At 47.0% G+C, this 14,708-nt stretch overlaps 1 protein-coding gene across 1 annotated transcript in view; it reads left to right on the top strand.

Annotated features, from left to right (window-relative positions):
* Positions 1-2,078: 2,078 nt before the first annotated feature.
* Positions 2,079-14,708, top strand: part of RUNX2 (RUNX family transcription factor 2) — a 146,188-nt gene continuing 133,558 nt past the window's right edge. The window contains exons 1-3 of the mRNA XM_042883472.1: positions 2,079-2,090; positions 2,567-2,723; positions 8,398-8,502. Coding sequence (XP_042739406.1) covers positions 2,079-2,090; positions 2,567-2,723; positions 8,398-8,502 — 274 coding nt within the window. The remainder of the gene's footprint in view (positions 2,091-2,566; positions 2,724-8,397; positions 8,503-14,708) is intronic.

Here is a 14,708-nt window from a genome sequence, read left to right as displayed (position 1 = left end):
GGGCTGGCTGTAAGGATGCAGTGCCCTGCTGGGTGTTGGGCTGGCTGCTGGCTGTGGTTCCGGATGACGCTGTTAAAAGCAGAGCACTGCAGTGGGCAGAAGGAAGGCAGAAGAGCAGCCGTGAGGTGTGAGACCTCTCCCAGTAGCACAGCAGTAGTTCAGGGGCTGTCAGCATTTCTACTCCAAACCCCAGTTTTCAGAGTTTATAACTCAGCTGTTTTAAATAGCTTCAAGCTGCAACCTGCTGTATAAACTGCCAGCCCAGATGTATATTTTTAAACAAATAATAATAATAAAAAAAAGAAGTCGTGCAAATCAGTTTTTCTGGTTTAAGTTATAGAACATTATAATATTTTTAATAGTATCAGATGCTCTGTTGGCAGTATCTCCAGAAAAGACATTTTCAAGTCCCAGAGAGCTGAGATTCAGAGGCTTTTTGAATTCACTGCTTTGCAAGAAGAGTTCTTGGAGCAGTAGATATCAGCATCTGTGCAACAGGTACTGCAGCTTCATTCAGAACAAGTTTTTTGCTATGCAGAAGGTTGCAGTGCCTGCTCCTGTGCAGCGTTTCTCTCACTTCCAGCATAGGAGACATAGTGTGGCCGTTTCCAATCTCACCAGACTGAAACCAGGCAAATGGGTCTCCTAACCAGATGGGAATCGTGCAAAGAGATGCATGGCTGTCTTCAACCTGTAAGAGCTGGTTTGGTTTTATTCTGTGCCCTCCGTCGAGCTTTTGTGCCTTTTGGGGCTTTGGTTAAAGATAGAAGAATGTAGTTTTATTCGTCCAAACGTGTGGGTGGCTTCATGTGGGGAGTAAACGCCATGAAATGGAGGAGATATTTGTGTTTGAAGAGTAGGTAACAGACCTGCGCTGTGCCTGTGTTAATCTTTATGCTTTTGCTTTGCTCTTATTCATTTTGCTTTGTGCACTTACAGTCCCTTTTCTACAAATATGTAAGTAATTTCTGATGGATGCGTGGCATAACGTTTCCAAATCAAAGTTTATGCAGTCTTTCCATGCAGAAAGTTACACTTTAAAATTCCCCAAGCGGTCTTTATTTCTCTGGGTTTCGAACACACGATGCAGCTTTGTTCTGGGCAGTGCTGTCACAGTAACCTTCTGGTGATTCTGGGCTGTAAGGTCTGAAAGTGTAACAGTGACAAACGTTTTACCCAGCAGCGTAGTGAGGAGCTTTTGGTATGATTGGAGTTTCTTTCATCAGCCAAAGCTTTGTCTTTTCAGCCCTGATCTCAGCTTGCCTCTCGCAGTGAGCTGAGCACAGACCTTGCATCAGCTGCAGTGCAGGGCTGCACTTATTGCAGTGGCGCACGCAGGGATGCCCTGGCAAAACGTGCAGAGCCAAACAGCGCTGACAGGAGGAAAGGCTGGGAAGGAAACCTGTCAGAAGTAACGGGGTGTGTGAGCAGAGGGCCTTTTTGGAGGATGTCAGCCCTGCCCGGTGTCCGGTGAGGGGTGCTGCTCTGCCGGGCAGCAGGAGGGAACAGGAGGGAGTGGGGCTGCAGAGGGGCTGCAGTGGTTGTGCTGCCTCTTCCACAGCCCCACTGGACTCGTGTGCCCTTTTTTTGCATTTCTGGAGTTCAAGGGATTCTTGTTTGTTTGTTGATTTGTTTCTCGCTGTGGAGAAAGCATAGGTTGCAATTTCCCGGGGTGCTGACGTGTGTCCCGAGGCTGCCTGGAGACATCGTGCTCTGTCATAAGCTGAGATGGGAGCACGTTGCAGGCAGCTCCCTGTGTTAGGCTTTGAGCCAGTATCCATTTACCAGGGGTGTGAGTTCAGCAGCTGATTAGCTGTGATCTGACAGCTCCCTTTGCAGCCTGTGGAGCCGGCTGCTGCCAGAGCCAGGCGGGCTGGGGGCTGCTCACTGCACTGCCCAGAGCATCTCCTGCTCCTGGGTCCCTTCAGACTGCAGCCCTTCCATGCAGATGCAGAAATTGGTGGCGGAATTACCGTTTGAGTTTGGGGTGCTGTTACCATCAGCATAACCCATTTCATATGGCATTTCAGCTTCGCTTTGTACTTTCTCTTAAGTGAGATGAGCTCTCTTTTTCGGCAATGCAGCCTGTTGTAAATACTTTCAGATTTTGTATGCTTTTGTCATCGATTTTTATTGTTGTAAAGGAATGCTTCACAGCACACTGGGCCGTTCTCCATATATGCACCAGGCTGGATGTGGCTCTGGGCAGCCTGGTCTGCTGATTGGCAGCCCTGCACATAGCAGGGAGTTGGAACTGGATGAGCACTCTGGTCCTTTGCAACCCAGGCCATTCTGTGATTCTACAATATATATTCAGAACTCCCTTTTATTTAATGAATATCGCAGTGCAACCTTCAATCATTAGTTTATGGGAAAGACGTTTGTAAGTAAGTCTTATGATAAAATGTAATGCTTGTGTCAGGAGATGGTCTGAATGAAGAATAGGAAAAGCCACAGCTGCTGCTCCCCACCTCCAAATTGGTGTGGGGACTCGGTGCTGTGTGGGTTTGCAAGGAAATGCAGAGCACTGTGTCACGAGCCGTGCTTTCTTGTCCCCTCCTCACAGGTGGTGGCCTTAGGAGAAGTGCCCGATGGGACTGTGGTCACCGTGATGGCTGGGAACGACGAGAACTATTCGGCAGAGCTGCGAAACGCTTCTGCTGTGATGAAGAACCAGGTGGCCAGATTCAATGACCTGCGATTCGTGGGCAGAAGTGGCAGAGGTAGGTGGCTGCTTTGTGTGTGGGCGCAGCAGGGTGAAGGGAAGGCCTGGATATCAGCCTCGTTTCACAAGGAAACGCAGATTTGTGTGCCGATAAATCGCTGTCTGCCTTTCACGGATGCCTGTTTTATTTGCAAACTTGCCAGCCCAGAGAGGTGTTCTCTCTTGCAAAGCTTTCCTGCCACGTCTTTGTTCATTTTTGGAACGCCGGTTTTGAAAAAATGATTCACAGAATACCTTGGTTCCCCATTTTAATCACGCAGCAGAGGCGGAAGGAAACGAGGATATTCGTGATGGTTTTCTTACAGTCAGACAGTGCATCTCAGGCCGCAGTAACAAGAGATGAAGGATTCCTTTCAGCAGTGGCGCTTCTGCTGGAGTTGTTGCAGGAGAGCTAGAATTAAAGGAGCGTTGCATATCACATGTGTTTTAGGTTATGGTCTTTAAAAGCTCACAGCTATTGGTGGAAAGCCTTCTGGTGCTTCCCTGCCCTTTGTGTATGACCCGCAGACAGAAACCTCGCTGTTGTTGTTAGTAACCTGCCTGGCTTTTGTGAATTGATGGTAAGCTTTGGATGGAAGGAAATTCAACCTTTACTTTAAATGTCAGGGAGGGCGACTTCTAATTTTTGGGGAGATTTAGAGTGCTGTCATTGTCTTCCAGCTGTTCAGGAGCGTCCTGTAACCTGGGAAGCACACATAGAAAGCTTTTGTTACCACCGAGAGCTTGAAAATAACATAAGACTCTTGTAGCTGCCCTGAAATTTGAGGTAGTGATTGAAATGACCACTTGAGGGAAGCTGGCACTTCAGTCTCCAGTGCAGGAATGCTCAGAGGGATCTGTTGTATCAATCAGCCATCGATTCAGCCTCAGTGTTTGTGCGTTACGTATTTGCAGTAATTATTTGTTTTAAACTGGCCCTGCATGGAGGGAAAGGAAGAAATAAAGGCAGAACTGCGTGTGTGGAGAATCAGTAATAAAGCTAATTTACAGTCAGACACTTTAAGAGCAGCTGTACATCTCAGGGCTATTTCTCCCTCAAAAATACTAACCAAACGTGTGACAGAGGCCGGGATGGTTTCGGTCAGCTGGCATGCTTTTACAATTACCGCTGTTTTGTGAAAGTGATTCCATCAGTGTGGCTTACAGCGGCTATTTTTTGTATTAGTGACTTGGCCAACAGCTCTCTTTATCATTTTACATCTTGAAAATTATTGGTAATAAAGGGTAACTTGAAAACAGAATAACTACTGCAGAGGCAGTTCAGTATAAATATGGCCTTTGCTGCCCTTTGGGATGCGGTGCTGCCTTCCTCTTCCATTTGTCTTGCTTCCTTTGGAAAAACCAGCCTGCTTTGTTACTGTGCTGATGGATGAGGTCTGAAGGTTCCCTGGCTCGGTCGCTAGCAGTGCCTTACAGAAAGAGTTCAGCAGTGTGTGACTGCTTCAGCAGTGCTGAAAAGAGCCGAGATGTGATGTACAACCTCAGATCTGCGGATTTCATTTGAAATGTATGATATATGCTTTTTTATTAGACCGTAGGAAATGAACTGAAGGGCCTGAGAACTCGGGAGGTGTAGATGGGGACACATACAAACACAAAGCCTCTGAATTTGGGCACCAGTAGTTCAACCTATATTCGTATCTAGTAGATCTGGAATAGAGTTTTTCTCTGATCAGTCTGGGTAGAATCTATGGAAAAGCGATAGTGTACTTTTCAAGCCCTCAACATATTTATTTAAGAGACTTCAAAGCAAAACAAAGGGTGTGCACTGTTTTACTATATTGGCTTTCTGAGTTTTGGCTAGTTTCCCAAATAGCAATTTTTATATTTAAAAAAAAAAAAAAAGAAAAAAAAAGAAAAAAAAAAGGAAGAAAAAAGACAGACTTAACTGCTTGCAGACTTTTCACGCATGGAAGATGAAGAAAGCTTCTTTTGATGAAGTGTAATTATGTCCAAACAGAGCTGACCCCCTCCCCCTATATTTCTTATGATCTTAACGGAAGAAAGTAGAGCTTTGCCTTTGAAGCAGCCGGGACTCGGTGGAGGATCTGAAATGCTGCATTCTGCTGCCAGAGGCGGGATGGAGAAATTGGTCCAGACTTGTCTCCCAGACTCAGAACAGAGAGGGGGGGAGAGAGAGGAAAGGAGAAAGAGTTATCATTACTGATAGGTTTTTATAACTCTCCTTAAAATAGCAGGAAAGAAAGCAGTAGCTGCAAAGAGAAGTGAGAAAGCTACTTACAGAGGCAGATATGGTGGGTACAAGACCTGAAGTAAAACAGGAAAAATAAAGTAAGAAAGAAATCATTTTTCGGTGGCAAGAAGCTAATCCACACCTGTTCCTGCCTTCAGATTTACATCTTTCTAAACAGCTTGCTCTTTGATCTCTGTATCTCTCAGTTTGATTGTGAGGGCTGAATCATCAGCTTACCGCTTCACCTTCTCTCCCACGTTCTTTCCCTGCTTCCCATGGCTCAGTGCAGGAACTGGATTCATACCCATGTTAGTGCTGCTCGCCTGACAGGAGCCCTGACTTCACGTTTTTGTTTGCATAATTTCTCTTAAATACCTTTCTGGATTCTTAAGAATAAGTAACCAGAGCTCTTTATATGCATGCAGAAGTTGTTTGTCTGTGGTTTAGAGGCAGGAGCTCACTTTTACAAGGCTGAGCCGCAGTGCAAGGGCAGAATTCCTGTCTTTCGTGAGCACGGGATCATAGAATCATAGGATCATAGAATCCCAGCATGGCCTGGGTTGCAAAAGCCCCACAGTGCTCATCCAGCTCCAACCCCCTGCTGTGTGCAGGTCGCCAACCAGCAGCCCAGGCTGCCCAGAGCCACATCCAGCCTGGCCTTGAATGCCTGCAGGGATGGGGCATCCACAGCCTCCTTGGGCAACCTGTTCCAATCACCTTCATTTTGTTGTCCCCCAGTGCTCTAATCACACTGGGACCTGACTGAACAACACGCAGCGCACACAGGCTGCTGAGTCCCCTTTCCAGCTGACTTCTGCTTTCTGCCTTGTGTTTCAACATATGTCCATCCCCTCCTTTTTTTGTCGGCTGCACTCACATGTGTGAATAACAAAGCATGCACAGTTTGGACGCACGGAGGCATTAGTGCCAGATGCCTGCTTGGCGAGGGAATTTAATAACAGAGCTCTGCAATTAGTCGTCAGCTTCTAAAAGCGGACAGTTTAAGCGACTGAGGGCATAAAGGTAGGCGATAAAAAGTGCATTAAAGGATTTCCTGGCAGAGGGAGGATCTCTGTGAAGTCACTTCCATCTATCTGGGGGAGGCACACGCGTCGCTGAAACGTGTGACCTTAAAAACATATTTTGTTCTCAATCCTGTAATATGTAAATCATTTCTTGAAAGCTCAGGGACTGGAGTGTGCTGGCGGGCCGTGCATCACCCCGCTATAAAGCCGTGCTTTGTTTTGCTGAGTGCGGTGGGGCTTTGTTAATGTTCATTCATTAATGTTTCTGTTTGTTAGAATACCAGCTAGGGAACAAAACCTATTTCCCTTTCAGATGAGGTGCTTACCTGTTCAGCATAGGCTGGCTGATCGTTTAGGAGTGCTCACAGGCCAGGTGGAAACACCGCTCTTTGTGTTAAGGAGTGCATTTTTTCTATCGCGTTGAGATGCATTTAGCATACAAAACCTCGCAGTGCTTCTCTACAGAATGATTTTACAGGGTCTTTTAAAGTAGTATTGTTTTGTTGGCCTGATTTTTAGCCATCAGTAGACTGATTTGGCACATAAAGAGAGTGGTAGCGGTGTAAGGCCAAAGGCTTCGTTCCAAGGCATTCAGAAAATCCCCTTAGCATCTTTGGTGGTTGCCAGTTGTATTCTGCTCCTTTTATAGGGGTAACTGTGATCTGAATGATAGTGTGTTTTCAGAGGCTGATGCTAACGGAGGCCTAAGGTCCATCCCTGGCAAACTGGTGGGTGTCCAGGCAGCAGGCTGAATTCTTGCTTGGATAGAGATAAAGGGCTCACAGCACTGCAGACCTCAACAGGCAGCGTGGAGGCACTGTGTGCCCAGTAGGGATATTGCTGCACGTCTGGGCTCTGCCTACAGGCATGGCATACAGGCAAAACGACTGCTGTACAACTGGGATGAGCAGGACTCGACCAAGACTGGACAACCTCAGTACTCTCCCATGGTGGTCATTCTCAAAAGATCAGTGAACAGACCCATTTCGTGGGGCAGCAGGGGGAACTGCCTTTGGCCATGTCTCCCCATTGCATCTGAGGCCAAACTCAGCCGCCTGACGCCTTTATACCTTTTGGCCTCCACCTACAGAAAGATGGGTGCAGCCAGAGCACGGCTATACCTGGAAGAGCATTTTACTCCAAGTGACTGTTACATGTCCTTAAAAAAATCCATGTCACATTTCAGTGTACGAGAAAAAGGGCTGAGACATTTTGAAGTTGTACTCCGGGTGATGAATGTTGCGTGTCTCAGTCAGGTTTGGGGCAGATATACAGCTTCAGCAGGACAGAAAGACTAATTACTAGTTTTGACAGCCAAAGCTCTGTTCCATATTATGCCTTTTACATAAGCTGTTCTATTTTAAGCTTGAAAAACCTGCGCTAAGTTTGTGCTCTTAGATATCGTTTAAGATTTGTGTCTTCAGAGTTCAACAAGAGGAAAAGCACCGGCAGCAGAAATGCACAGAGAGGCAGGGAGAGAGAAAGAAAGCACTTCAGAGCCTGGTGGGGGAGCAGCTGAAAGGAGCAGGCAGGCTTGGGATGCTGACTGTTTTATTGAGTCACTGCTGCACGCCCACCTTTTCCTGTCTTGAAGCAGTTTTCAGTTCTGATTATCTGACGTGACTAACGGTTGCATATCTAACAGATTACAACTGTCAGTGGCCGGTGCCTGGTGAGAACGTGTGCCCGGCTCACCCAGCTCAGCCCCTCTGCTCACGTTTAAGGCTCCCTTCGGCCGAGGGCTCCAGATGCTCTCGTGCAGTGCCTGTGTGAGCTCCAGCCTTGAGAAACGCAGCCACAGCCTGACGGGGGAAGAGCGCGTGCACGCTGCGGTTTCTCACTGCTGCTGGAAAGCCGAGGGCTGCCTCAGTGTTGAACAGAGAGACGTGCAGTCGTGTGTAGGGAGAAAAGTGTGCTCCAGTAATGATGATATCACCACATCAGCCCTGGAGCACAAAGGACAGGAGACGCTGATTCCCTCTTCTAATGGCTCCCGCGGGAAAACGCAGCCTTTCCTCATCTCATTGTAGTCAAACAACGACACGATGGAGCTGTGCGAAGTAAATAACATGTGGCCACATTCTGCTCTCTGTCCCGCAGCTGCAAAACTGGAGTAAATTTTTAAATTATCCGCCTCGCTTTGGATTTACACCACTTTCAATACAGCAAGGAATTTGGCTTGTCCTCGGCAGTGAATCACTTTTGTTCTGTCGTTGCATGATGACCCATTATTAAATAAGGAACATTTAGATTGTCAACACATGGACATATTCTTGACGTAGAGTAAAACTGAAGGGGAGGAAAACTCCTATGGTCAGTTATGTTTTTAATTTTCGCGATTGTGGTAACGACAGGGAATAATTTTAAACGTCTCCGACTCTTTACTGAACATGCATGTGACTGTTTTCATGTTGTAATCACTCATTCCTCGTTGTTTTTTTTTCTCTTTGCAGGGAAGAGCTTTACTTTGACAATAACTGTCCTGACAAATCCCCCCCAAGTCGCTACATACCACAGAGCCATAAAGGTTACGGTGGATGGGCCGAGGGAGCCAAGAAGTGAGTATTACACTCTTATTTTTGCACTTCCGCCTGCTTAATTTTGTTTAACGGAGATCCATACATGAAATATAGATCTTTGTCAAACGCTGGGCCTTGCTCAGCAAAATATGTAAGCGCATGCTTAATTTGGAGCCTATTGGACCACACACATACTCGCATTAAACACACGCCGAAGTGCTTGGCTGAATTTGGGCAGTCCCGAACCCGATCCTCATTCACATCAAGGTCTTGATACATTATCTGCCAGTGTAAATGAGAACTGAACCCACGGTATTTATGTATAATCTGATTTAGGCTAATAGATGCAGTCCTGCAACGAGCCGCTTTGCTCAGCTCCTGCAGACTTCCAACTGAAGGCATTTACAGCACAATAGGAGGTCGGTCTTACAGGATCAGTCCTAGCACAGAAGGATAATATACAATATAGTGCCTTTTTGTTTGCCCTTAAATTCTTTTGCCATCAGATAATTAATGCACCTGGTTAATCTCATCATACCTGAAATTGATTTTCAGCTACGGACTCATCACAGACCCCCTGGGGGCCAAAGAAAGCTCCAAACACCGTGCATCTACAGCACGGCCTTTGTTTCTTATCTGTGCACAGAAAGTGTGCTTAATGGCAGCGTAGCTGATCAGATTGTCCCTCAGCGTGTTGGACTCATAGCTGCACACCTTCCCAAGTTACAAAGAATCATAGAATCACAGAACAGCCTGGGTTGCAAAGGCCCACAGCGCTCCTCCAGTCCCAACCCCTGCTGTGTGCAGGTCACCAACCAGCAGCCCAGGCTGCCCAGAGCCACATCCAGCCTGGCCTTGAATGCCTGCAGGGATGGGGCATCCACAGCCTCCTTGGGCAACCTGTGCCAGTGCCTCACCACCCTCGGGGGGAAAAACTGCCTCCTCATATCCAACCCAAACCTCCCCTGTCTCACTTTAAAACCATTCCCCTTGTCCCATCACCACCCACCCTCACAAACAGCCGTTCCCCCTCCTGCTTATATATGGCTCCCTTCAACTACTGGAAGGGAATCTGAGCAATGATTTGTGGCTACATGTTTACAACAGTTGTGCTTTGCCACCCTCCAGCAATGCTATGGCTGGCCAATACTTTCAGATACAGGCAAGCGTGGTCAGTCCATTGTGATCTCTGCCTGACTCTCTGTCTCACACATTTCGAAGGCAACCAGTATGACAGCATCTGGGTAGCAGTGATGAGTCAGTTCTGGAGTTTTTTTTAATCTGACTAGAATGAGTCTTTCTAAATTGATTGGATTAACCAGGTATAGCTGCATTTAAATTGCATTTGGAGATTAAGAATTATTTGATGAATAACCACATTAAAAATATCCCTTTTGTGGAGGCATCTCAAATAATTGTTTTGCCTTTGATCTGCACGTACAAGTGAGCCCTGTGAGCAGCTTTCAGGGAGTTTTGCTGAGCATACCACCAAGACAGAAGTAGAAGGCTGCATGCAGCGATGCGTTTCTCGTGTTAATCCATGCTGTGGTGCCACCTCCTGCACAACTGAGAGAGGGAAACCAAAATGCCTTCTGTGAGAGCCACCCAGCTCTTGTACCTCTCCTAGAACAGCAGATAAAAAAGCGGCTAGCTGTGAAGAAGTTTCATTCTGTAGGTACTTAGGCTGCTGCCCTCTCACATCTGAGGTTTCTGTCAGTCACAGCAAGGGGATTTTCATCCTTCCATCCCTCTCTTGCTGGAGCAGTGCTCTTTTTAATATTCAAGCTTTTGCTTCAAACTGTGCTCAGAGTGTAAAAACCAGGGGATATCACTTGGCCGTTCCCATTTGGAGGCTGCTTCTGTGTACTGAGGCATCTGCAGAGCAAATCTCAGACGGCAGACAACAAATGCACTGATGGAGTGGAGTAGACTGAAAACGCTGCAGCTAAAAGTGTTGGCTGCTCACTGTGGCACAGAGGGGGAACCTTTGTCTGGTCCTGCGATGGCAGCTAAGCTGTGCTGGCAATTTGTGAATTAAAGGTGAGACTGTGTTGATATAGCAATGTGAGATCTCCAGGTTCTGCCTGAGTTGTTTAGCCAACCTCTATACATGACTCCTATTTGCTGTTTCCATGGATTTCAGCTCTAGTGAGGGATGCTCGGTAACTAAGAACGCCAGTTATCGTAGCCTAGATGGGATTATTGTATCTTTCTTTCTGTCTTTATTTGTTTATTAAGAAAGCCCCTTTTAAGAGGCCTTGGATGTAAGAATTTCAGCTCCGTAGTGAAGCTCTGCTCTGGGGTCAGCTTGGTTCTGCAGGTTCTGTCATTGCAGTTGCATGCTATAAGGGAGATGATGTCTCCAGGATGACTTGTTATTAAATGTGAATTTTCAGGGAAAGTGTAGCTGCAGAAGTACCATGGGAGTTTCACTGAAGTTCTGTTCATTGTGTGAGCTCCCAAGCTCGTGCAGATTTATTACTGTGTGGTGGTGATCACTCAGGAAGTGTATCTGGCGTTTATGTTGCATGAGGAAAATGAGGTGGTTGGGGGCAGTGAGGAATTCAAGTCACCAAATGGATCTGATAGCGAATGTGTTTTTCTTAACAGATTAAGTATCAGCCAATAGTGCCCCTCTCTGCCAGGATCTGTACTTCACTCAGACATCTCAGGCATGCTCTCATTTTCTTCTCTCTGGCAACTCAACCGGAGCTGTCACATCACAAACAACTTTTCTCTTAATATACACATCTGGCGTTGGCAGTTGGACCAACTTCATAAGAGCACATGATCATCATTCATTACGAGATTAAAAAGTACCCCATGGCATCATTGATGTTTTCTAACTTTGATCTCTTGCAGTTGTGATTCATCTCAGTTATAAAACTTCCCTTTAAAGGAACACAACCGATGACTTATTAGAACCTTCATTCTAAGTAGCGTAAACATAAAATTATGCACGTCTCTACAAAATGTCATTTACTTTGTTGCCAGCTTATCATTTTAAGACATGACATCATGCTTCAGATCGTGAATTTGTAAGGCTTGTTTATAGGCAAGGCACTTTGACCTTCTGCTGGCAAGTTGGCTCCAGCAAACAAATGCTGCGTGTTTTCCAGCAGCAGCAGGAGCAGCAGCCATCCCATGACAGCCATCCAGAGGCTGACATTAAGCGTGCTGAACAGTCATGGCATGCAGTGATGCAGTGACTCCAGTTGGGATTTTGGATGCTTCAGGAAGTCAGGTTCTTCAATGTGAGTGCTGGTTGATTGTATTAAACATTTCCTTGTAGAAGCTCACAGCCTTACCTCTCTGCTATTATCTTCAAACATTTCAATAGAGGTTGGGCTGTCAGGTTGCTCTGTTAGGAAAGCCTGGCAGATTCTTCTAACGATTATTCCTGGGAAAAGATTTTTTTTTGTCAGTCTATCTGCTTTTCCAACCAGGATCTTATTTGTTGCACAGCCTCTGTGCTGGGCTGGGACAGCACATTGCATTGTGAGGGATGGAGTCCAGAAACCATTGTATAAGGTCTTTGGGAGTCATTGGGAAATCCTGCCAATGCCTGTGTTTTCTCTCCCCTTCTGCAGTATAGAGCCTATGCCATCCACAGCCCTTAGCCCTCAGAGCTGTCTTCCAGCTGGGAGGGCTAAAAGAAGTTTTGCTGAGAACCACATTGTCACAAGGTCATAATGAACCAACAGGAAGCATGGTATAAACCCTAAAGGAATTAAAGGAACAAAAAAACCAACAACCTTTTATTTAACTCCCCTTACAAATGCCAAACTAATCAATTTAAGTTGAAAGAGGGAAGACTGAGGTTGGATGTCAGGGGGAAGTTGTGTGCTGTGAGAGTGGTGAGGTGCTGGAACAGCTGCCCAGAGAGGCTGTGATGCCCCGTCCATCCCTGGAGGTGTTCAAGGCCAGGTTGGATGGGGCCCTGGGCAGCCTGGGCTGCTGTGAAATGGGGAGGTTGGTGGCCCTGCATGGCACAGGGGGGTTGGAGCTTCGTGATCCTTGAGGTCCTTTCCAACCCAAACCATTCTGTGATTCTATGAACTGATGGTTTGTCCTTCAGCAGCAGCCCCAGAGAGCAGGAGATGAGTCCTTGGCTGCTTTTTGCTGGAGGAGTGTCTGTGTTTTTATATCTTGCTTCCAAAGACTTCATCTCTAATCAAAGATAGTCTCCAAAATCACTGGCAGCAATGTAGCGTATGAGCACATATGGAAAAGTCCCTCTGAGTTTGGGGCTGCTGGTTTTGGTAGGAGAAAACTGCTACATTTCATTCAGCTCCCAAGTATTTCCCTGCTGCCATAGCTGGTAAGGTGCACCCACGGTGAAAGGTATGAGCAAACAGTGCCTCGTTGTCTGTGCATGCTACAAAAGACAGCAAAAGCAAGCAGGAGCTTCTGGTGAGCCGTTGTGTTAACCGTGTGGCTGCAGAGCGCAGATAAGCCATGGAGATGTTTGAGATTCCTAGACTTAAAACCATAACAGCGTTTAGGAAGTTCTCTCTCCCTTCTTTCAAAGGCAGAGGGTGGAGGGATAAGGCTGGGGCTGATGGAATGTGCTTGCGAGCAGAGCAACGTTAAATCTGTCAGTAGAATTTTTTTTCTTCCTTTTTTCTTTCTTTTTTTTTCTTCTTCTTCCTTTCTTTCTGTTTTCTTTCTTTCCTTCTTTATTTATTTATTTATTTTGCTTTTATTATTATTATTATTATTCTTTTTTTCATGTTGACTGACTGTTGGGAGCTGGGCTGGTGGCCAAGCAGGAAATGACACATCGAGAGGCATTCGTGTTGTGCAACATTTGGTGGAACTGATGCAAGGATACATTGTCTGTTTACGCATTCCTTCCCTAACAGCCTGCATGGCAGTAATTTTATTCAGGGACACATGGCATGCTACAGCAAGGAGCTAGATACTTAACATCTCCTTACGCAGAATTAGCACAGCAGTTAAAACACGCCGTGTGTCCCCAGCTTAGAATACTGTCTGGCTTGCCTTCAGAAACCACACCACCAGCCCCTTCCTCCCCAAGAATACCTTGAGTTTTTGTTCTCTGTGGTGAATCTATGCGGCGTAGGGAGATGTAGTGTATGAGCTTGGGCACAGTGAGGAGGTTTTAATTGAACTCAGTGCTAAATACTCTGAGGTACTATGAACAAGTCCTGAGTTTTCATCTAAGCCAAGGTTAGGAGATCCATGGCTGTGCTGGTGTCTCTCCCAGCGACACATCTGCACTGCAATCAGCTGCGCCGGGCCGCATCTCCAGCAGCACGGCTGGGAGTGAAGCGAGGCGCAGTGGGCGCCTGGTGGTTTGTAAACTGTTCTGAACGACTCTGCGAAGTGTAATGCTTGCGTTACAATACCCCTTTGTAAGAAATGAGGCAGAAGAACAATTTGTGGTGGTGCTGCTGCAGGGGTTGGGTTCTCTGCTCTGAGCATCTGCGTGGTGCTGGAGCACAGCGGTACGGATGCTTGGCTGAGGAGTGTGGGCCTGGCCCCAGCTCCCCACTAAGGGCCTTCCTCTCTGATTTCAGACATGTGGCACCAGGCCCTTTTTGCAGCGTAAATCCAAGATTCGGTGTTGTTTCCTGTTGGTTTGTTTTGCTAATCTGTGATTTGAGAAAATCTTATTAATTCCAGTCTGGAGAAGAGCTCCTGAGTGTTTGCAGAGGCTGTGAGCAGCTGTGGGGGTGGGCAGGGGGCTCCTCGTGGAATGTGGCAGGTCATACCTGTGCCACTGGTTCAGATGCATATCTGGGATAGGCATGGGACCCAGATACAGATACAGAATGGCCCAGGTTGGAAGGGACCTCAAGGATCATGAAACTCCAATCCCCCTGTGCCATGCAGGGCCACCAACCTCCCCATTTCACAGCAGCCCAGGCTGCCCAGGGCCCCATCCAACCTGGCCTTGAACACCTCCAGGGATGGACGGGGCATCACAGCCTCTCTGGGCAGCTGTTCCAGCACCTCACCACTCTCACAGCACACAACTTCCCCCTGACATCCAACCTCCAGCTGCCCTCCCTCAACTCCAAACCATTTCCCCTTGTCCTGCTGCCATCTCCCCTTTCCAAGAGCTGACTCCCCTCCTGTCTGCAGGCTCCCTTTAGGTACTGCAGGCTGCACTGAGGTCACCCCGCAGCTTCTCTTCTCCATGCTGAACAAGCCCAGCTCCCTCAGCCTGTCTTTGTAGTGGAGGTGCTGCAGTCCCCTACTCATCTCTGTAGCTCCTC

This window comes from Lagopus leucura, unplaced genomic scaffold (assembly GCF_019238085.1).
Source record: "Lagopus leucura isolate 7727_CA_CO unplaced genomic scaffold, USGS_WTPT01 Super-Scaffold_100038, whole genome shotgun sequence".
Taxonomy (NCBI): domain Eukaryota; kingdom Metazoa; phylum Chordata; class Aves; order Galliformes; family Phasianidae; genus Lagopus; species Lagopus leucura.
This window is presented reverse-complemented; position numbering and strand designations above follow the sequence as displayed.